We start from the raw sequence: 22,341 nt of genomic DNA on the forward strand, positions 1-22,341 counted from the left end.
TTTTTGCTTGATCTCCAAGGACTGTCTTTATTACAAAACAGAGAGAGCTTGGGTGGTTGGGCCTTGAGTTAACTAACTAAACTGGGCTTGACCGGTTAAAAAAAAAGACAAATCGATGAAAGGCAAAAGCAGGGGATGAGAGATATTAATACAAACAACATCAGTAGTAATTTTTAGAAGAGATAAAATATGACAGAACCAGAGGCATTGCTTGGATCTTGTAGTGAGCTTTTTGCTTTTTGGGCAAAGCTTTAGAAAGTGAAACAATTTTTGAAATTTATTGTAATGAGATATCTCTAAGTGTGTAATCAAAACCTATCTAACTCTCTCTATATTATTAGTTCACCGATAGCTTTTCGCATAAAGATTGATAAGCCACACTGCAGAGCTTGAACTTTGCTTCAGCCGCCACCTGTTTTCATATCATCAAAGATTCATTAACAGAAAAGAAAATAAGCTTATATGGGAAGATTGAACAGAGAGGAGGAGAGCTTATTGGTTACCTTGGTAGAGCCTTGATGACGGTCTGGATGCCATTTTAATGCACAAGTTCGATACCTGATCAAGAAAAAAAGAGTTTGATGTAAAGTGGTGAGAAATTGAATATACGGTTAGCTTTTGTATATTGGCATGAAGATAACTAACTACTCACGCATCTTTGACATCTTTAAGGTTTAAGGGGCCCGAAGTACTCAGGCCAAGTGCTTGTCTATGAGACACTTGGTTTGGCTCTGACTCAGAGTCGCTGGACTCTGAAGTATAGTCATCTTCTTCTTCATCTTCATCTAACCGATATTTTGATCTCCAAGACTTCTTAGAATTGTTGGAAAACCTTGAAGAGTGATGCCGCCATCGAGGTTCATCTTCTTCATGGGTGAATGAAAAAGAGAAACCTCTGGATCCACCAAAAGCGGCTCGGAATACATAGTCTACGTCAAAGTCCTCATCAACTTCACAAAAATCAAAATGCCCTACACAGTGGAACAAAAGTATTGTTAAGAGTATGTAGCCAAACAAAATTGCACCTGTTGATTCTGCAAAATGACTTAAATACAGTTTCATCAACGAAAACACTTCATAAACCTTAGTAGTACAGGTTCAACCACAAAACAGGTCACAAGTAGAAGAACTAAGTCCAAGATGAGCCAGGAATTTCAATAATTATGTAAGCTAGTACAGAAAAATTAAGGGATTTTCAGAGGATGAGCCTAAGTCCAGGATAAGCCAGGAAGTTGCTAAACAAAACAAGATTGAGGCCAACAAACAACATACACAATCTTCCTTGGGTGCCATCACTTATATTCTCAAGAGTTACCATTGATGACTAACAATTTAAACTTTTAAGAAAGGAACAAGATCATGATTGTAGAAGCACTGAACAAGCTACATACCTACCGATTGGAGAGAAATAAGCTAAGACAGTCACTTACTTTTACCCCAACTGTAAGGGCCGTGTTTGCTATTCTGGTTTCCTTTGGGTTCCTTGGAGTACTGTTTCTTGAACCACGAGTTTTGCTTTCGAGAGGAGGGACCATCGTCATCAAACTCATCATGCCAGCTCTGGGATCAAAACAATTAACCGGAGCTTTTTGAGAACTTTACAAATGAAATCCCCCAAAAATAGTATAAGCAAATGCACCATAACAAAAGAGCAATAAGAAACACTACATCATTACACAAGAGACTGAAACCCAAGACACTACACTTGCATTTCCCTCTTCAAAAATCCCCAGATCCTTCCACTTTTGAACCATTAAACTTTCAGTATCAACTATCTAAAACGTTAGTACGTTACTTCAGAAAACATAAAGCTCAAACCGTAAACCATATTAGCAAAATATTGAAACTAGACAGAGACAACACAGGTGAGGCCAACAAAAAAAAAAGTGATTAAAGCATAGATTGAAATAAATACCGTAAACATGTTTGCTGCAAAAGCATTCACATTACGCAATAATTCTTGCTTTTCTCTTATCCTTCTGAACCTCTTCTTGTGAACATTTGATTTCTGCAGATAAAATGAATCCCAAAAAATTCAGAAGACCTGTTAGTCTAGTAAAATGGTCCCAATTTAGACAAGAAAACCTCTAAAGTCCCAACATTTTGTCTGTATAAGAAAGAAAAAAAGCACTAAATTTTCGACCTGTCTACAAAAGCTAAAAATTGAGAAAACTAAGAACAACGCAAATCCACATCAGTTATCTAGATAAACCCACCATATGAAACAACACAAAATCCATGGAAAATGACATCGATGAATCCAAAGAATTGCAAAAGTAGGCAAATTTAGCTGAGGATTCAATACAATAATCAAAATTTTACGGAGGAGAGAGAGATAGAGACTGACCGATTCCCAGCAAGTACGACGTTTGCGTTCTAAGACGGGGGTTGAATGAAATAACGCGACTTTGAGCTGAGAAGAGTAGCTATGTGGTCTGAGAATCGCTGCTCTAATGGCGGCGTTCATCTCTGTGAGATCGGAGGAGAAAAAGATTAAGTCTTTTCGCCGTTTTGCTGGCAAATAAGAGAAGAAGAAACCATAAAATAAAAAGCCGATGTGGGTAACGTGACTCGGGCTTGACTCAGTTGCTCTGACCCACACTATAGGCCATTCAACTATTTACCGCCGGTAAAACAAATGAGCGGATGAAAAAAAAAAAAAAGTTACTTTTCCTTTTTTTTTTTTGTTAATTATCTCTCTGCCTCACGAGTATGTTAAAGATCACCGCAAACTGAGTAAAACCACATACAAATTAGAATAGCCACATTAGGCTATATCCGACCGGATCTTGTTCTTTGTTTTTCTTACCGGGGTTCTTCTTTTTCAAGAATTGATTTACCTTGATGATTGATCGAAAACAAATTGAAATATTCCACAATGTATATGATTTATAACCTCGACAAAGCTTTTTTGCTACAATTACCTAGCGGTCAATTTAATTTATATATCTTTCACATAATATTGTGTATATATGTAATTTTAAACATTAAATTATGATCGTAAATTAAAAAATAAGATTAATTTGTTACTACATGAGTTTAATGGTTTCCATGTACCACATGCCATGTTATTTATTCATCATAGAATCATAGTATAAGTTTTGTTGAGTCAAATGAGCAACTTTTACTTCTTTTCAATAAATTAAATCAAATTCAGTTTTTTTTTTCATCTTTTATAAGTTGAGTTGGCTCATTCATTCTCATTTCAATTTTGTTAGATTGGTTTCTTTTTTATCTAAAAAAAAATAAAAAATCAAAGATTAGGACAGATTTGGAAGGCTAAAAACATAAATGCAAATTTACTTTTGTATGAAGAACCTATTTTTTTAGATTGTTCCTCTTTGATCGCTCTCCAAATCGATTTCTGTTTTCTATATTTTTGTTTATATAAATGGAAAATTGAAGTCTATATTGATATTTGGATGTGATACATGTTATATGGTCGGTTTCTCGTGAAGCCTTATTCATACGTACAGCCTCTGCTTCTCTTTTTTGTTGAACGGTTTTATTTTCTTAAACTAGCTAAAAAATGGACTCAGTGTTTTCAACTAAAATTTGAATTCATTTGCAAGCCAAAAGAAACTAGTTACAAAAGTGAACCCTTTTATTCTTGCCGAAGTGTTTGTGATTTGGTTTTGGTTCTTACGTTAGTGCTGCGTTAGAACTTCTTTACGATTGAATTCTTTTTCTAAAACATAAATTATATGTTTACTTTAGATAACGTCAGAATCAGAGGAGATGAAGCCTATCGTGTTTGACAAGAGTAATGGAATGTTCCAGGTAAGAAAAGTTAATGATTGAACACTTAAAAAAAATCGTAAATCAAGGCTTCGATTGTTTTTAAAAACGTTTTAGTTTTTTTTTTTTTTCTTTTTGTAAAATCTTTCGTAAAGTGCAAATAATTTGTGAAACATATTTTGAAGGCGGGATATGCGGGAGAAGAAGCACCAAGGGTTGTGTTTCCTTGCGTCGTGGGTCGTCCAAAAGGTGGACTGAAACAGAACGAATCTTACGTGGAAAACGATGCTCAAGCCAAGAGAGGTCTTCTTACACTTAAATCCCAAATGGAGCATGGTGGTATCGTTAACAATTGGGATGTCATGGAGAAGATTTGGCATCATACTTTCTACAACGAGCTACGTGTGGATCCTCAAGAACACCCGGTGCTTCTCACCGAAGCTCCTTTTAACCCTAAAGCGAACCGTGAGAAAATGACTCAGATCATGTTCGAGAGCTTTGATGTTCCTGCTATGTACGTGTCCATTCAACCTGTTCTTTGTCTCTATTCCAGCGGTCGTACCACAGGTAAGCAATCAAAATCCAAAATATCGTGTATAATGTATTGCGTTTGAATCAATCCATGACTTACTCCGTTAAGTTTCTGTTTGTTTAGGTTTTGTGTTGGATTTAGGAGATAGTGTGAGCCACACAGTTCCAATATACGATGGTTACGCACTCACACACGGGATACTGCGCCTAGACCTAGGAGGCCGTGACCTAACAAACTACCTCATACAAATCATGACCGAACGTGGCTACACATACGCCACATCCGCTGAGCGTGAGATCTTCCGAGACATCAAAGAGAAGCTCGGTTACATAACTCTTGACTACGAGAAAGAGATGGAGAAGGCTACAAAGAGCTCGGCGATCGAGAAAACCTACGAGCTTCCCGATGGTCAAGTGATCACGATAGGAGCCGAGAGATTCAGGTGTCCTGAGGTTCTTTTTCAGCCGTCTTTGATTATGGGAAAAGAATCTCCTGGTATTCACGAGGCGACTCGCAATTCAATCATGAAATGTGCTGTCGTTACGAGGAAGGATCTGTATGGTAAAATTTTGTTGACTGGTGGGACAACAATGTTCCATGGGATTAAAGAGAGGATGACGAAAGAGATCACTGCACTTGTACCGAAAAGTATGAAGATTAAAGTTGATGTTCCGGAGAGTGAGTCTAGTGTTTGGATTGGAGGTTCCACTTTGGCTGCTCTAAGCAGCTTTCATCAGGTAGAAAGATGATATAAAAACTGGTTTTTAAGTTAAATACTGTATAATGTGAGTTTTTTGGGGTTGTTATAATGTAAAGTTTGTTATGACTATATTGCAGATGTGGGTAACTAAGGATGAGTATGAAGAAAGTGGAGCGACAATTGTTCACAAGAGATGCATTTAAATTTGTTGGCAATGCTAAAAGTAGCGTTCTATATGCTTTGTTTTGGTAAAATAAATTGTTGTGAGGGATTCCATATCTGTATCTGATTTCTTTGTTTTTATAACTGAATTATGTTGGTGTTGGATTAACCATGGTCATAACTATGTGGGTACAAGCATAATACTTATTGTAAGTTTATGTTATAAATTACATATAAAATGCAATAGTATTTAGAACAATCAATTTTTAGTCAACATCTCCGATATGTGCTTAAAATCTATTTTATTTAAACAAAAGATAATTTAATTTAAATAAAAGATAAATTAATTGAACTTTTAGTCATTAGTTAATAAATTTAATTAAGTATTTCACATAATATTTTAAATATGAAATTACAAAATAATTAAAATTAAATCATTATTTAAGAGTATAATTAAAATTATAACATTACAAATGGGTTTGATGGTTTCAAGGTTACAAGTGTCGCATTATCATTCCTCTTGAAAAAGTTTTGTTTTTAAGTTTTACTTTTTAATAATTTAAAGCTAGCTAATTTAGTTTTTATAATCTAATTAGAAAGAAAAAAGTCAAAAATTAGGGATGATTTGGATTTATTTAGAATCCTAATTATATTGTTTTGGTAGGAAAATGCAAATCTGAGGGATTCTCTTTTGTAGGAATATAAATTAACACATAATAGTGTGGGAAATTGGAATACGGCCGAGCTAGGAATCAGCATAATCTTTGTATACGGCCGTGCCTCTGTTTATTTCCCAAGTGTTAGTTTATGATTTAATTTAGGTTTTACAGTTCTATTAATGTTAATGTTGCGTGAACTTCTTAACAATGATATTTTAAAACTTTTTGTTGAAACATTTATGTCTACTTTTAGATAATGTCGGAGTTAGAGACTATCGTGTGTGACAACGGAACTGGAGTGATCAAGGTAAGGGGAAAATAAAAACACTCTTTATTTATCCGTAAGGCTTCTATGATTCAAACACAATATTTATGCATTTACATATTGCGTTTACAAATTACACAAGAAAGGAAATAAAATATTTCAGTTTTATTCATTCGTAAGCATCTTTGCAAAGTGAGAATGCAAACGGGAAAACATTGGTCTTTGCCGTTTATATTTATAGTTTAACAAACAAAATGTTTTTTTTTAAGAGTCTATAGAGAGAGGTATTGGTTTAGGATTTAGGGGGAGGTATTGATTAGGATTTCGAAAGAATTTTAATGACTTTAAAAGTTAGGTAAAATATGTTGTTATTCAATCAAGACTTTTAAAAACTCTTTAAAAATTTGGTGTTATTGGTTGTGGATTTGTAAAAAGTTATCTAAAATCTTGATAAATCTAGTGTTATTGGATTAAGAGTTTTATAAAGTCATTAAAAGTTTTATGTTATTGAAGTAAAACAAAAGAATCTTGTATTGTTAATGAATTCAAATTTTATGTTATTGGTTTAAGATTTTATATCATTTCCTTCATAACAAAAGTCATGAAAACTCTTTCATCAAATAGAAAGATTTTACAAGATTAGAAATAACAAATCATCAAGATTTTAAAAAACTTCCTAAACAATCTCTTAGAATCTTTCATTTTTAACTTTCAATTTTCTATGATTCTAACAATCAGCAAAAACATAAAGTCATTAAAATTATTTCTAAATCCTAAACCAATACCTTTAGAAAGAATTTTAATGACTTTATGTTTTTGCTGATTGTTAGAATCATAGAAAATTGAAAGTTAAAAATGAAGGATTCTAAGAGATTATTTAGAAAATTTTTTAAAATCTTGATGATTTGTTTTTTCTAATCTTGTAAAATCTTTCTATTTGATGAAAGAGTTTTCATGACTTTTGTTATGAAGGAAATGATATAAAATCATAAACCAATAACATAAAATTTGAATTCATTAACAATCCAAGATTCTTTTGTTTTACTTGAATAACATAAATTTTTTAATGATTTTATAAAACTCTTAATCCAATAACACTAGATTTATCAAGATTTTAGATAACTTTTTACAAATCCACAACCAATAACACCAAATTTTTAAAGAGTTTTTAAAAGTCTTGATTGAATAACAACATATTTTACCTAACTTTTAAAGTCATTAAAATTTTTTCTAAATCCTAAACCAATACCTCCCCAGGCTTGGAATTGTCCACGGCACAAGGGGGTGATGCTTGGATATGACCATTCGAAATTTTATGTGGGAGACGAAGCTCAAGCCAAGAGAGGTATTCTTACACTTAAATACCCAATGGAGCATGGTATTGTTAACAATTGGGATGACATGGAGAAGATTTGGCATCATACTTTCTACAACGCGCTGCGTGTGGCTCCTCAAGAACATCGTGTGCTTCTCACTGAATCTCCTCTAAACCCAATGGCCAATCGTGAGAAGATGGCTCAGATCATGTTTGAAAACCTTCAATACTCCTGCTATGTATGTGGCCGTTCAGGCCGTTCTCGCTCTCTATGCTAGTGGTCGTACCTCAGGTAAAGTATCTTCAATTATTAGTAATCCAAAAAAAAAAGTATCTTCAATTAAAAGTTTCAATATCATAAGATTAGATGCAAATAGTCAAACACAAGAAAAATAATTTAAATGTTTATTTTTATTTTTGGTCAGTTGTTCTCAAAATAAATGTTAATGCATCAATTGCACTTAAAACAATCCATGCGTAGTTACTGTGTTAATTTTTTTTTTGTATTTAGGTATTGTGTTAGATTCAGGAGATGGTGTGAGCCACATAGTTCCAATCTACCAAGGTTACTCACTCCCACACGCGATTATGCGTCTAGACTTAGCAGGCCGTGACCTAACCCACTACCTCATGAAAATCATGACGGAACGTGGCTACACATACACCACATCAGCCGAGCGGGAGATCGTCCGAGACATCAAAGAGAAACTCTGTTATGTAGCTCTCGACTACGAGAAAGAACTGAATAAAGCTAAAACATACTCACAAGTCAACAAAACCTACGAGCTTCCCGACGGTCAAGTGATCACAATAGGAGCCGAGAGATTCAGGTGCCCTGAGGTTCTTTTCCAGCCGTCTTTGGTCGGGATGGAATCTTATGGTATTCATGAGATGACCTACAATTCGATAATGAAGTCTGATGTTGATATAAGGAAAGCTTTGTATGGAAACATTGTCATGAGTGGTGGCACGACGATGTTCCCTGGGATCGCGGAGAGGATGAGCAAAGAGATGCGTAAGCTTGCACCCGCTAATACAAGAATTAAAGTTGCGATTCCTGAGGGGAGGAAGTATAGTGTTTGGATTGGAGGCTCTATTTTGGCTTCTCTAAGTTCCTTTGAACAGGTAAAAAAAGATATGTAAAATACAATTTTTAAAGTTAACTGTGAGTTTTTTTTGGGGGTTATTGTTATAATGTAAAGTTGTGGTGTCTATATTGCAGAAGTGGATAACTAAGGCTGAGTATGAAGAAATTGGAGCGGCGATTGTTCATAAGAAATGCTTATTTTAGCCGTTTTAATTTGTGTTTTCTTCTCTAAGCCTTTGTTGATTTAATAAACTGTTTGAGGGATTTTATAACTTTATGTTGGTGTGGTGTTGCAACAGTGGTCAAGTGTCAATGGACTTGGTTTGTTATTGTTGTTGTTGCTGATAAAAGAAGAACATTTTCCAAAACTATTCTTGCGATTATATATGTATGGATTATTGTTAATTAGGGTTGTTCTAATTCTTACCTGAAATAATGAAAAAAAAAATTAGTTTATTTAATTTCTTGAGGAACAAACAAAACAGACCGTGAAAGAGGCGAAAATAGTTTTTGTGGATCTTATAAGAAAAATTCCAACAATTCTACTAGTCTTTAGACTGGGGAAGATATGATGTTATTCTTTAAAATTAATAAATTACAAAAACGATACCAACAATATATAGAAAAAATATATATGCTTATGCGATAATGAACGACTGCATTGGGTTGGTGCAGGTACTGGTCTCACTTTAATTTGGTGTCATGTTGTTTGTAAGAAAGCGTTTCACGTAGCTGCCATTATAACATCCCTATGAATACATATCTGACGAAAAAAAAAACAAATCAAATCCTTTTTTCATTTTTTTATTGTGTGTGTGATAAATCTCCTTTTAGTACAATCAAAAATTAAAAAAATTAAAAAAAAAAAACTGAAAACATGTAAAAGGAATATGGGGGTTTGATTCAATCTCCTTGTAGTACAACTCAATAACTATTTTTATTTTTTAATATCTTCATATATATTTTATTAGTACAAAATGTCTTATATTGGTTTGATTCAATCATAATAGTTATTGTAACTCTAAGTTAGAAAAATACTTTGTAATTATAATTATTAAATATGAGTCACCCTGTTTAACAAGCATATACTTTATTTTGTATCAACTGTTTTTTTTTATTAAAAAAATACTTAACCTTATCTAAATTTGAAAAGTCTTAAATCAAAATACTTAACCTTAACTAATCATACTATTACATTATACATGGTTTTGATGGCCCTAGTCACACATGTCGTATAATATTATTATTTAATATTCAAAACAAAATCTGTCTTATGTTCATCTAGTATATTATGTTGGGTTAAAATGGTTACTTTTTAACCTTTTTCCAAGAAATTAAAGCTAATCTAGTTTTTCTATTGATACAATGATACCTATAGGTTAAGCTTTAGACACACATTCATTCACATTTAAATTTGTTAGATATATTTTTTATATATAATTGTAATTAAAAAAGAAAAAAATATTCAAAACATTAGGAAGATCTGCACTTATTTGGAAGGCTAAAAATTTAAATGCAAATTTGAGGATTCACTTTGGTAAGGAAAAAATTAGTGCCAACAGTGCGGGGGCCCATGCCTCTCTTTATAAACGAAGCAATCGATAGGAATTATTTGTTTTTGTCAAAAGCATTATATTTTGTTGCCGAGACTGAGACACAAGGAATAAGAAGAATATTGAGGAACAAGGAATAACGAAGCAATCGATAGGAATCCCAAGAAGAAGAAGAAGAAGAAGAACAACAACAACATAATATTTGAACGTAAGAGAACGATTGTTCCTCTTTGATCTGATGATATCCCTAGTTAGCTTCCTCATATACGATTTGTTTTTTTTTTTTGTCATCTTAATGAATAATATATTGGGTTCTTTTGATCTAATAATTAACCTTTGACAACATCAAAAACAAAAAAGCAATTAACACCATCCGCTGAGTAATTGATCCTTTTTTTCCACTGCAGTTTTTAGATCTTGGTTTCTATAGCAAGGGTATGCATGGATTTCGAGCTAATTTATTAGTATGACTGATTTATGGATAACTGATTTCTCTAGATTTTATTTACGATATAATATACTTGATATCATATATGGTATATCTCATGACATTAAAATTAAGAATTCTCAATATAACTAGTTAATTGCTAAGAACTAAAAGGATGAATCTGTGTTTTCAAAGTGTTTGTTATATATTTAGTTTTGGTTTTTACACTTCACTTCACTGTGTTAGAAACTTCTTAATGACGATCATTTAATTTTAATAACATGGTATGTTTAATAGATAATGTCGGACTCGGGAGACGATGGCATGCCGTGTATTGTGTGTGACAATGGAACAGGAATGGTCAAGGTAAAAGTACTATAAAGGAGAAAATAGAAACACAATTTTACGCATTTGCATTTCAAATATCATAATTTCTACATTCAAAGTTTTTGTTAGTTTTTTCGTAAAATAATTTGCAAAGTAAAAAACAACCAACAAATGAACTTTTCTATTTGCTGTTTTCAAAGTTAAAATACTTCCGGTTTGGGCATTGATTTAGGAAATATATGCTTGTACTAATTAATTATATATGTACAAATAATTACACAAGCAATCAAATTAAGTATATTGTAAAACAAGGTAGCAGATCTAATCTTTGGCAAAACATTCTAAAGGCGGGATTCGCTGGAGGCGATGCACCAGGTGTTGTATTTCCAAGCATTGTGGGTCGTCCAAGACACAAGGGAGTGATGGTTGGAATGTCTGCGAAGGATGCCTATGTGGGAAGCGAAGCTCAAGCCAAGAGAGGTATTCTTACCCTTAAATACCCAATCGAGCACGGTGTTGTTAGCAATTGGGATGACATGGAGATGATTTGGCACCATACTTTTTACAATGAGCTGCGTGTGGATCCTGAAGAATACTCTATACTTCTCACTGAAGCTCCTCTTAACCCAAAGACCAACCGTGAGAAGATGACTCAGATCATGTTTGAGACGTTTAATTTTCCTAGAACGTATATCGCTATTCAGGCCGTTCTGTCTCTCTATTCCAGTGGTCGTACCACAGGTAAGTTACTCTGCCATTCAAGTTTCACAATTCAAAATACAATGGCAGAACTGCTTTTGATCCTTAATATATATCTATGCGTGTTTAGGTATTGTGTTGGATTCAGGAGATGGTGTGAGCCACACAGTTCCAATCTACGAAGGGTATGCACTCCCACATGCGATCATGCGTCTAGATCTAGCAGGCCGTGACCTAACAGAGTATCTCATTAAAATCATGATGGAACGTGGGTACACATACACCACATCAGCCGAGCGTGAGATAGTCAGAGACATCAAAGAAAAACTCTGTTACATAGCTCTCGACTACGAGCAAGAGATGGAGACGGCTACGTCGAGCTCGGCAATCGAAAAAGCCTACGACCTTCCTGATGGTCAAGTGATCACGGTAGGAGCTGAGAGATTCAGGTGCTCTGAGGTTCTTTTCCAGCCATCTTTGGTTGGAATGGAAACTTGTGGTATTCATGAGACGGCTTACAATTCGATAATGAAGTGTGATGTTGATATAAGGAGGGATTTGTATGGAAACATTGTCATGAGTGGTGGCTCGACGATGTTCCCTGGGATTGCAGATAGGATGAGCAAAGAAATAACGGCGCTTTCACCTATTAACGTGAAGATTAGGGTTGTGGCTCCTCCAGAGAGGAAATATAGTGTTTGGGTTGGAGGCTCCATTTTGGCTTCTCTATCTTCCTTTCAACAGGTATTAAAAAAAAAACACAATAATAAATTAATATAATTGTTTTCAAATACGTCTATTAATTATTGGGGTCCGGTGTTTGTTAATGTTTAAGTATGTGATGTCTTCTATATTGTAGGAGTGGATAACTAAGGCTGACTATGAAGAATATGGACCGGCCATTGTTCACAAAAAATGCTTTTAAGTTTGTTGGCATGCTAAACGCCCCGGTGACGATAGACTTGTTTATTCTGCTTTGTTTATGCCTTTCTTTTGGTAAAATAAATTGTTATGAGAGATTCCATGTTGTATCTGATTTCTTTGTTTTTTATAATTCTATGCTGGTTAAAAGAACAAAGGGTTTCGTTTTTTTTTTTTCCGGACAATTCCTTTATTTTTAAAATATATAAAGGTTTTATTCATCTAAAGATAGTGTGCTGATTATTGCTAGAGTTTGTTTGGTTCTGACATTATAAAATACAAACTTAAATTTGGGATAGAATCTTTACAAAAAAAAAATTAACCATGAAAGTGATTTGCCTTAAAAGTAAAAAAAGAAGACAGAAAGATGTAAATACTAAACGTGAGAATAATACAAACGAATGTAAAATAATAGTGGGACAAAATGTAATTAAAGAAAAAAACAAAAAAATAAAAAGGTTGAAGAATTCTAAACGACGTCGTTGATGAGACGCCTGTGTCTGTTATAATGCTTCTCGATGAAAACTCTAGAAGCTCCTTCCATTGTTTTACGCCATGTCTGAATGAGCAATTAAAACAGAGAGTAGTCGAGGATTAATTAAAATTACAAAATTATAAGTGGAGTAGGTAGGTAGATAGTATAATTAAAGATATAGTAATTAATTACCTTGCCGATAGTTCTGACGAGAGATTTGTTCCTGAGTTGTGATTTGCCAGAAGCAAGCTGTCGGAGAAACAGAGATCGCCGTTTACTCGCCGCCGGAGCAGCAAGCAAGAGCCGTTTCCTCTCCACCAAGCCAATAACGTTACTTTCTATATTGTCAGCGTCGTTCTCTCGAGTACTAATCTTATCTTGAGATTTCTTGCGGCGTTTCGTTGACTTTGACTCTTCGACGTCGTCGTCAGGATCGGCGAACTTACGGAGCAATTCGTCGGAGGATTTCTTGTTCACGTGAGTGATTTTGGTCGGATTAGTCTCTGTGAATACAACAAGATCCATCTCGGTAAATGTAGGATAAGAGAGATAAGAGTAAAAAAGAAATTAAAGAGTAGACGATGTGACACAGTTGGGGTTATAAAGGAAAGGTTGAAGAAATGGACCGTTGGGGGGAGGAATAATATATGGAGAATTGTAATAGTGCGTTACATTTTATTTAATGTTATAGTAATAAAGTGTTGGGGGATATAGCCGTTGAGTAGAGAGAGACATTTGCATGAGATTCTGTGCACTTGTTTGTTTGTTTACTCTTTTTTCTTTTAAGATTATTTTTTACGGTCTTTTTTTTTTTGACGCTCTTCTTACCAACGACTACTGACACTTATCCGGTCGGTCTTTTTTGTCCTTTTATGTGACACACCTAACTCGAGTTGAGATTTTATGTTGAAAAAAAAAAAAAAAAAATTAGGACAAATAAATTATCCGAATGAACACCAAATATAAGATTAAGAAGTTTCATTATGTATAAATAAAAATAAGGATGTCTCTTGAGAAATAACATAGAACTTAATTAAAGAGTATTAGTGAAAACGCTCAAGAATACATTTTGAAAGACAGGAAAAATTTACCAAGTAGCAGCTCAATATTATGATATTAGCTTATGTGAGTGCTAAAGTTTAGAATATGACATTCCAGATTCCTTAGTCTCGCCCAGAGCCAACCAAGGGTACAAGCAAACCAAGCTGGTGCTTGCGGTCGCTGAAATTATATCTATTTAATCAGTTTAATTTTCACGAAAGAGTCATTAGTTCTGCTGAAAACCTACTTCTAATAAAAGGACCATGTCACACTTTTGAACCACACAAGGTACATTTTTTACATTTTTCCTTTAAAAAAAAAACTAGCCAATTTTTTTTCTTTTTTTGGCTTGTAACCACCAAAATCTCAGCGCCCGCTCTGTCTCACGTACAAATAAACATGGTGATTTTGAGATATAGATTCTGCAATTTATGAGAAAAATAGAGTGAAATATGCTAACATTTCAACTCACCGCAACAGCAATACTGGTCTCATATAACTTGAATCAGATGATAAGCTCCAACTAAACTAATCTTTAAACAGTAAAAAACAGTAAATAATTTTTAAAAAATGTGTTTTTTAAAACATGTTAACCATTGTAATCAACAAATTTATATAATCATGTTTTCAAAATTGCATTTAAACAAATGAAGTCGAAATCTGAAGTCCAATTTTCATGATTTTTCATTAAAAATTTAAAACTATGAATGTACGTTGACTCTTTGAATTTTAGATCCAAAATTTATAAAAGCCCAATTAATTGCTATTTATTAGTTTTTAAAATAACTATAGATCTTATTAAATAGACCAAGTCCAAGAAAGGCCCAATAATTGATTGATTAAAAGAGATGTCATGTTAAGTTAAACCATTCAAAACTCGTCGGTCCTGGACACCTAAGAACTTGTGTCGTCGATATATGAAAGGAAAACAAATTACGACAAAAAGATTATCCAAATGTAAGACCAATGTGATTTGGAAGTTTCATAAGAAATAACATAGAACTTAAGAGAATTAGTGAAAAAGCTCAAGATTACACTTCCAAGACAGGAAGAATCTACCAAAGTAGCAGCTCAATATTATGATATTAGCTTATCTGAGTGCTAAAGCTTAGAGTATGATATTCCAGATTCTTTAGGTTCACCTGCAAATAAATTTGGTGATTTTGAGATATAGGTTCTGCACTTTAAGAAAGAATATGGAGTAGAATTTGCTAAAATTTAAACTCACCGCAACAGCAATACCGGTCTCACAGAACTTAGGAATGCAGATCAACCGGACAAGCTGCCCTTCAGACCCTGCAGCATTCATATTTCCAACAAAAAAAAACTTAAAGCATAAACTTCAACTATTATGTTATTTATAGTCGCTGTGTAAGGAGGTTATACCCTTTACCAAACGGTTGTCATATTTATCTTGATTTCCAACAAAGTAGACATGAGGGCAGGTTTCAATCAAGAAAGGGTCTCTATCGGTGAAAGGATAACAACCTATACGCAAGTGAATCAAACAATAGGACTCAAAAGAGAATATTGTCCCTTATCTTTCTCTCTTGAGGGTTTAGTTCGAAAAAAAGTTCATTTGCAGGGGAGGTGAGCTCTTACCAAGGGTATTAGGTGCAGTGGGAGCAAGATGTCTCCACCTCAGCGTTCTTTCAACAAAATCAAGCTTGCTTTCAGCCTCTGAGTACTTGTCAAGGTCATCAATGTTCTGACCAGAAGTTCCAAGAAATCTGCAAAATGTCAAAAGCCAATTGTGGTTTTTAGTCAGATAAAAACAAGCAATTATATCGTTGTAAGAATCAGAATCAGAATCAGAGAGATTGTATCCATTATTAATAATAACCACACCTGATATTATCGACATCAAATGAGTGAGGATTTGTACACGATCGAAAGGTGTTGTAAGGTGCGGATCCAGGGAAAAGACATCTGTTCAGAGGCTAAACAGAAGAGAAGGCTTATGAATCAGATTTATAGATACAAATTCAGTGTTTGGATATTTATGTATGTATCTACAAACCTGCTGAGGCAATGCGAAGTTTGCTGGATCATTCAGGCCTGGCATGATATCTACTGAAACTCCTGCAGCTATCTAAGAAAATCCACACAAAAAAAAACAAAAAAGAATTTGAATTTTCATCTCAATAGAATCGATAACCCACAGGTGAATCTGGTTAAGTGACCTGGTTTAGCATGATATCAAGCTCTCTGATGGGCTCATATAGTGTTGATTGATCTTTTGAGGCCAAGTTCTGCAAAAATCAACCAACAAAGATCATAAGTCATAACTGTGGCAGATAAATGAAACTGTATCTGAGAAAATATTAGCATTAGAAGTTATGAGTACCTGTCCATTAATGAGTTTACGGGGAAATTCAACAGAGTTTCCAGCTATAACCACATGTACTATCTGTGCTGCAAGGCCTTGTTCCTGTACAAACCATAAAGGCATAAATTACAGATTAAGGAAAAAAAATATATTGAAGAATCTGAAAGTTAAAAAGATTTGAACCTCCTCATCTCCGAGATGTCCAGTTATATGGTCAACAAGAAGCTGAAATTGCAGGGGATTAGCCGATTTGCTTCCAATGCACAGCCCCGACAATAACACAACGTATTTATCTTCCTCTGCAGAACAAAATGGATGTAATATGGTCCATGAGAGATTGTTTAAAGATATGATTGAGCCACGAGGATAGCAAAAGAAAGAGAACATAGCTAGACTTACGTAGATCGATAGGCCGCTCTATCTGAGGCGGTAAACCAGCTTCTAGCACATCCTCAACAAAGAATTCACCAGCACTAGTTTCCTTCCCATGCAAGGCGACAACAACACCTACAATCCACGGATGCTTCAACATTCATTTTCTCAAAACATTTGCCACATTTTAACAAACGCAAAAACCAATGCAGCAAAGAACATTCACAATCCAATTTGCATACCTGTCACATATATCGCAGGTGAGAGTGCAGAGCCTCCAAGCTTAACTCTCCCACTCTCGTCTTCCAGGATCAGATTATCATCAGGATGCATAAAGTTATGAGGTTTAACAAGCGGAGTAACTGACCTCTGCATTAGTGTTGAATGTACTCAGCAGATTGATTCAACATAGTAGGGACATAGCGCAAAAACAAATCCAAGTAAAAGGCTGTACACAGAAACCAACCAACCTCTTTAGAATATTCATCGAGAACACAAGGTTTAAGCTTCATGTGTTTGAACAAGGTTCCTACAATGATGCATTCTTTTCCCTCTTCAAGTCCCAAAACCTTACAAACTGCAAAAGTGGAATTTCACATTTCAGATCTATGATTCAAAAACCTGAGTTACCCAGAAAACTAATACTACCCAATCTGCAATCCCTAAAAATTACTGATTTTTCACCAATTTAATATCCAAACCCATGAAAATCCTCAAAATTGCTCTTCTTTGTTCATGAAAAAAAAAAAAAAAGAGAGGAACAAAAGCACTGACCAGGCAAGTGGGGTTTCCAAGTAGGGGCAAGAGAGTAGAGAAGTGTTCTCATGAGATGAAGACGAGCAAAGTAAATCTGACTGTACTGCTGCCCTCTGTACATCTCCTTCTGTATCTCGAATCTCTCATCCTGCTTCAATTGCAACAACATCAACAAAACAAAAAAAAAAAAAACTCAGAATCAGAATACAAACCCTAGCTCCGCACAAAATTAAGTAGAAAGAGTCTGAGCACACAAGGTCCCAGCGTCTTTCAATCGAAGTAAATACAGTGAAGGGATTTACGAACCAGGTAATTGTACTCCGATTGCTTCCGTTCGTGAACCTTCTCGGAGTCGATTTCCATGGATTCCATGGCGGGAAAAGTAAAACACACTCACACAACAACACTGAGCAGGAAAATTCAGAGAAAGGTTTCAACTTCGGCACTTATCGAGTCCTTCTTTCTTCTATCAAATCAAACCCAATCCCCGGTTCAACGTAAAGGAATTTAATTTAAACCGGAAACGAACCGGATTAAACCAGAGAAACTCCTACCTTTTAACTCTGTTTTTTTCTTTCTGATGTTTGTTTTTGATTGAAAGCACAAAAATTCTCAATCTTTGTTTTTTTTTTTTTTTTGTTTCTTGGCTTCCATGTCTCTTTCGCTTTCTTCTTCATCTTCTTCTTCAATGGCGTCGATACATGGTTCGATTACGGGTACGTCTGCGATTCGATTGGGATTTCCAGGCTCAGTTTCACCGTCGAGGAGTTTTGTCGCTGTTGTTCCGGTGGTGAAGGGTTGGAGGAGTTCGTACCGGAGAAGGAGGGGTTTAAGAGCAATGGTGCAGGAAACAGTACAAGGATCTCCTTCTGTTTACGCCCGAGAAATGGAGCGCCTTTCTGCCAAGGAATCGCTTCTTCTTGCTGTAAGACTTAGACTTTAATTACTTGGGTCGATATGTATTTGTTTTAGATCTCTTCAGTTTCACTCTGCTTTTGAAATCTGAAAATGGGGATAATTTGAAGTGAATTGTGTCGTATTTGTTAGCTGTAATCAAGATATTGGACATTACAAAAAAAAAAAAATTGTTTTCTCTTTCTCAAAGTCTAGATTTTGAATGATCAATTGGGTTTTGTTAAGTACCTAGGAACAGTTCTGTGTGTTTCGAATTTCTCAAATCATGTTTGTCCTGAAATTAATCTATGTACACAGTTGAAGGATGCTGGAGGCTTCGAGGCTTTAGTTACAGGGAAAACAACCAATATGCAAAGGATTGATGTGAATGAGAGGATTACGAGTCTAGAGCGGCTTAACCCGACTCCCAGACCAACCACGTAGGTGCTTCTTTTACTCTTTTGGTTACAATCTTTTGCTTTTGTTTTTTCTTTTTAGGATAGTTGTCTTTTAATTGGTTCCTATAGCTTTCCAGGTCTCCTTGTTTCGAAGGCAGATGGAATTTTGAGTGGTTTGGGTCTGGAAGTCCTGGTTTACTCGCTGCTCGGGTTATCTTTGAGTATGTACACTTACCTACTTATCACTTTCTCACTCTTTGTTTATTCAAAGTTTAGAAGTGTTTTGCTATCTGATTGTATTGTTTCAGGAGGTTTCCTTCAACATTAGCTAATTTATCAAAAATGGAGATACTGATCAAGGATGCTAACGCAAAGGCCACCGCAAATATCAAACTTCTGAACTCGGTAACATACTGAAACACTTTTTCAAAATTTGTTTATATGTAGTATACACAGAGGATGTTACTCACAGTGGCAACAAAACTTGCAGATAGAAAGCAAAATCATTCTATCATCGAAATTGACTGTAGAGGGACCTCTGAGATTGAGAGAAGAATATATTGAAGGTATGGTCGAATCCCCAACAGTCATTGAAGAAGCAGTTCCTGAACAGCTAAAAGGCGCATTGGGTCAAGCTGCCACTACTTTGCAGCAGCTTCCTGCTCTTATCAAGGATACTTTAGCCGGTGGTCTAAGAATTCCCCTGAGTAAGCTACTTTATTCGTTATTTTATTATACATAAACCATTTTCTGCTCACTTGTGCACTGACCAACTAGTGTCATTTGCTTTAGGTGGATCCTTTGAAAGATTCTTCATGATATCTTATCTAGACGAAGAGATTCTTGTAAGTTTGTTGAATAGTTTGCTTAATCCCATGCTCAGAATTTGTTAAGAGTGGTCTGACGGACTGAGATCGTTGCACTGGCCAAGTTTTATCTGCTTTTGGTTGTTTTTTTTCTGCAGATAGTAAGAGATACAGCAGGAGTGCCTGAAGTTCTAACGAGGATAGAAACACCATCATCCACTGTTGTAGAAACTCTTGAATACGATAGTTAGATGTTACTAGCCGTTGTTGTTCTTGTTCCTATGTTCTTTATGTGTTACCTACAAGAACTAACCAACCAAGTTGGTGTCTGTAAATGTTTGAAGTTGATAACTTTATAACCTTGAGGGTCATCTCCATACATTAAAACATCGTCCTTCTCTTGTGTTCTTTCCTCAATCTTCTCAATTTTTCCAAGTGCATACAGATTCACTTTTTTGAGCTTCATGAACTCTTTCTCTGTAAGAGAGAGAGCTCAGATTTAACATCTTTAGTTATCTTTTGATGTGTGGTTCCATCAGCATGCATCATCACAATTATCTTGTAATTGTGGTTACTTGTCGGCTCATATAAGTATTTTTCATATATTATATTTGCTATCTTGAATTAAAATTATGGCCCCATTTGTGATTATCTTATGTTAAGTAACTATCAGTCAATCAATCAATATGTATATCTATTTCTTCGGTCTATTTGAATAAGCGAAGAAAACAATTCGCAAATATATAGATTTCTGGAGTAAAAAAACAGTTTCAAAATTTTCTAAACATGCATTCAACTAATGTTAGTTAATAAGTTATAGCCAAAGCTAATGATATTTCGTTATAGATTTTCAGAATCTTACATTAAAAAAAAAAAAAAAAAAAAAGGATTTTCTTAATTAGTACGTTTTTTTACATTTTATGATTCATATCTACTAACAAAATGATCCAAACACACAGCTAGCATAGATGACCATTATGATTCATATCTACTTTTCTAATGATTCAATTGAGACCTACACTTCCTAAATAATATGGCAATCACATATCAAAATACAAACCAGAGAAGAAAAAAATATGATTCAGAAATAGAACTCGTAATAATCATAATCCCAAATCTCCCTACGATTCACAAGATGATGATCCAAAAGTCAAACTTTCGAAAAAAACAAAAATTAGCTTCTAGCTAAAAGCTCGTATATAAAAGAAGAAATAAAATTTTATTTTAAGTTAACCTACTTGAATAAATAGAATTTTAAAAAGATGTTTCCGCTCTAGACGGTTTAATTAGGAGTATTGGTGAGGCTCTGCGAAAACGCTGCCATGTAAGTGGGAGGAAGCATCGGCAGAGTCAATGGCCAAGGGCATATAGGGGAATTCACCTAGCTCCTGGATGAAGCCGTCGTAATCTCCTAAGCCATTCAAGAACCCACCGGAGCTCTCGCCGCCATGTCCGTTCCACGTCATGGACACCATCCCTTCTTCTTCTTCGTCTTCTGCTTCTGAGTTTATGCAGAAACCATGGTTCATGTCATGGACTTGATGATGATGATGATGATCATGATCATGATCATGATGACTTACTCTAGATCTCGGGTTTCTTTTGACAACCTTTTGGTGGTGGAGATCGTGGTGATGATCTTGTTTCCCGGTGAGATTCTGAACGATTTCACGGAAGTTGGAGACGTCCGTCTTGATGATCTCCGGTGCGAATATGTGGATGATTCTGATTTTTGGTTTCGATTTGGTTAGTGTTTTTGATTGTTTGTGCATGGCTATGTTTGGGATGCTTCTTCGTTTCTGAATAGTGGTAGCTTCAATTTCCATAGTTTTGTAGGCAAAGAAAATTAGGGTTTACGTGATCAGAAGAGAGAGAGAGGGAGTTGGTGAATTTGTATGCTTAGTGATTATGATAAGGTTATATATAGGGGAAGAGAGAGAAGAAAATGATTTAAGAATAAACTTATTTTTAGAGTTACAAGTTTTAGTGAGAAGTAATATATGTTTAGTGTTTTTGTTTTTGTCAACTCGTATTTCTGATGTATATGTACCAGAACGTACGTAAGATCCTATTGATACTAGTGATAAATAAAGGCAAATGAAATTGAATGATGGCTTGTTGAGATTCAATAGATAAACTATGGTTGGGGTTGGATTAATTAATAAACATATATGAGATTACATTTAATTATATTTGTGAAAGAGATTTGTTAGGCTGTTTCCGAAGACATAAGATTTATGAATCCAAAGGAAGTCCACGGACCCCTCCAGCTAACAAAATCCTCGTTTTGGAATATTGTTAGAGTATCATTGATATTATTATACGTACGATATATCAAGTAATTTACGGTCATTTTCTGAATTATACAGCTAAATGTGTACACATAGTGTAAAATGACAATATTAACGTTGGAGTACATATACGAAGGTGACACATCGATACGATATTTTCCAAGTGAAATGTATTTTTATTTCAACATAGTCGAACTAAAGTAAAAGTAGCCATTAGTATATTTGGCAATGTGTGTTTAGGTATTACGCATAAATCCAGATGGCTTCAATTAAATAAATACCTATATACAGGATCTCAGAAACTTGTCCCCATGTAATGTACACAAACCCAACCACCTTAATGACCTTATCATTTGCAATCTCTAAAGTTCAACATAATAATACAATCTGTGTGGACCACTACTAAATTAAACCTTATTTTTTAATCTATGATTACAGCCTTAACAACTAGAATCTCAGATACATGTTGATTAAATTATTTTGATGAAATAATGCGAAAGAAAATATATATGCAAGGTGTAAACGGCCATATAGACATGTCTTGATAAGAACCACAAAATTAATGTCACAGTTAGTGGTATACATTTATAAACG

The 22,341-nt window shown here is 34.7% G+C and overlaps 6 protein-coding genes and 2 pseudogenes across 11 annotated transcripts; 4 read left to right on the forward strand and 4 right to left on the reverse strand.

Annotated features, from left to right (window-relative positions):
• Positions 1 to 116: 116 nt before the first annotated feature.
• Positions 117 to 2,860, reverse strand: LOC104793123 (uncharacterized). Its single transcript, XM_010519412.3, has 6 exons — positions 2,348 to 2,860; positions 1,916 to 2,008; positions 1,431 to 1,560; positions 653 to 971; positions 504 to 558; positions 117 to 412 (listed from the first exon to the last, which is right to left on the reverse strand). Exons 1-6 carry the CDS (start codon positions 2,465 to 2,467, stop codon positions 338 to 340), a joined length of 792 nt encoding a protein of 263 aa, XP_010517714.1. The 5' UTR covers positions 2,468 to 2,860; the 3' UTR covers positions 117 to 337.
• A 477-nt stretch (positions 2,861 to 3,337) lies between these two features.
• Positions 3,338 to 5,391, forward strand: LOC104793125 (putative actin-9). Its single transcript, XM_019226781.2, has 5 exons — positions 3,338 to 3,470; positions 3,718 to 3,780; positions 3,924 to 4,305; positions 4,394 to 5,007; positions 5,108 to 5,391. The coding sequence occupies exons 1-5, from the start codon at positions 3,432 to 3,434 to the stop codon at positions 5,171 to 5,173; spliced, it is 1,164 nt and encodes a 387-aa protein (XP_019082326.2). The 5' UTR covers positions 3,338 to 3,431; the 3' UTR covers positions 5,174 to 5,391.
• Positions 5,392 to 7,196: 1,805 nt separating this feature from the next.
• Positions 7,197 to 8,826, forward strand: LOC104699395 (actin-11-like; annotated as a pseudogene). Its single transcript, XR_015560180.1, has 3 exons — positions 7,197 to 7,663; positions 7,883 to 8,496; positions 8,594 to 8,826. The product of XR_015560180.1 is annotated as an actin-11-like (transcript).
• A 1,102-nt stretch (positions 8,827 to 9,928) lies between these two features.
• LOC104793127 (actin-11-like) lies at positions 9,929 to 12,612 on the forward strand. Of its 3 annotated transcripts, none has more exons than XM_019226782.2 (5): positions 9,929 to 10,219; positions 10,736 to 10,804; positions 11,113 to 11,506; positions 11,595 to 12,208; positions 12,324 to 12,612. In XM_019226782.2, the coding sequence occupies exons 2-5, from the start codon at positions 10,739 to 10,741 to the stop codon at positions 12,387 to 12,389; spliced, it is 1,140 nt and encodes a 379-aa protein (XP_019082327.1). In that variant the 5' UTR covers positions 9,929 to 10,219; positions 10,736 to 10,738; the 3' UTR covers positions 12,390 to 12,612. The 3 variants fall into 3 exon arrangements, with proteins under 3 accessions (XP_019082327.1, XP_087310064.1, XP_087310065.1); XM_087453938.1 differs by having other exon boundaries at positions 10,073 to 10,219; positions 11,082 to 11,506; XM_087453939.1 differs by having other exon boundaries at positions 10,082 to 10,219; positions 11,078 to 11,506.
• A 25-nt stretch (positions 12,613 to 12,637) lies between these two features.
• LOC104793128 (uncharacterized) lies at positions 12,638 to 13,530 on the reverse strand. The gene is made up of 2 exons (XM_010519418.3): positions 13,053 to 13,530; positions 12,638 to 12,944 (listed from the first exon to the last, which is right to left on the reverse strand). Exons 1-2 carry the CDS (start codon positions 13,383 to 13,385, stop codon positions 12,855 to 12,857), a joined length of 423 nt encoding a protein of 140 aa, XP_010517720.1. The 5' UTR covers positions 13,386 to 13,530; the 3' UTR covers positions 12,638 to 12,854.
• Positions 13,531 to 14,817: 1,287 nt separating this feature from the next.
• On the reverse strand, positions 14,818 to 17,847 carry LOC104793129 (DNA polymerase delta small subunit). 2 transcript variants are annotated; one of them, XM_010519420.3, is made up of 14 exons: positions 17,665 to 17,847; positions 17,377 to 17,506; positions 17,073 to 17,179; positions 16,845 to 16,971; positions 16,630 to 16,737; positions 16,414 to 16,529; positions 16,249 to 16,332; positions 16,085 to 16,153; positions 15,922 to 15,993; positions 15,750 to 15,841; positions 15,504 to 15,631; positions 15,288 to 15,389; positions 15,130 to 15,197; positions 14,818 to 15,043 (listed from the first exon to the last, which is right to left on the reverse strand). In XM_010519420.3, the coding sequence occupies exons 1-14, from the start codon at positions 17,728 to 17,730 to the stop codon at positions 14,987 to 14,989; spliced, it is 1,326 nt and encodes a 441-aa protein (XP_010517722.2). In that variant the 5' UTR covers positions 17,731 to 17,847; the 3' UTR covers positions 14,818 to 14,986. The 2 variants fall into 2 exon arrangements, with proteins under 2 accessions (XP_010517722.2, XP_010517721.2); XM_010519419.3 differs by having other exon boundaries at positions 17,377 to 17,509; positions 17,665 to 17,811.
• Positions 17,804 to 19,865, forward strand: LOC104793131 (putative plastid-lipid-associated protein 13, chloroplastic). The gene is made up of 7 exons (XM_010519421.3): positions 17,804 to 18,283; positions 18,571 to 18,692; positions 18,788 to 18,871; positions 18,959 to 19,055; positions 19,141 to 19,357; positions 19,443 to 19,495; positions 19,615 to 19,865. The coding sequence occupies exons 1-7, from the start codon at positions 18,011 to 18,013 to the stop codon at positions 19,705 to 19,707; spliced, it is 939 nt and encodes a 312-aa protein (XP_010517723.1). The 5' UTR covers positions 17,804 to 18,010; the 3' UTR covers positions 19,708 to 19,865.
• Positions 19,866 to 20,521: 656 nt separating this feature from the next.
• Positions 20,522 to 21,352, reverse strand: LOC104793132 (VQ motif-containing protein 17 pseudogene; annotated as a pseudogene). Its single transcript, XR_015559928.1, has one exon. The product of XR_015559928.1 is annotated as a VQ motif-containing protein 17 pseudogene (transcript).
• Between the last annotated feature and the right edge of the window lie 989 nt (positions 21,353 to 22,341).

This window comes from Camelina sativa, chromosome 6, assembly GCF_030686135.1.
Source record: "Camelina sativa cultivar CO46 ecotype springtype chromosome 6, ASM3068613v1".
NCBI lineage: Eukaryota > Viridiplantae > Streptophyta > Magnoliopsida > Brassicales > Brassicaceae > Camelina > Camelina sativa.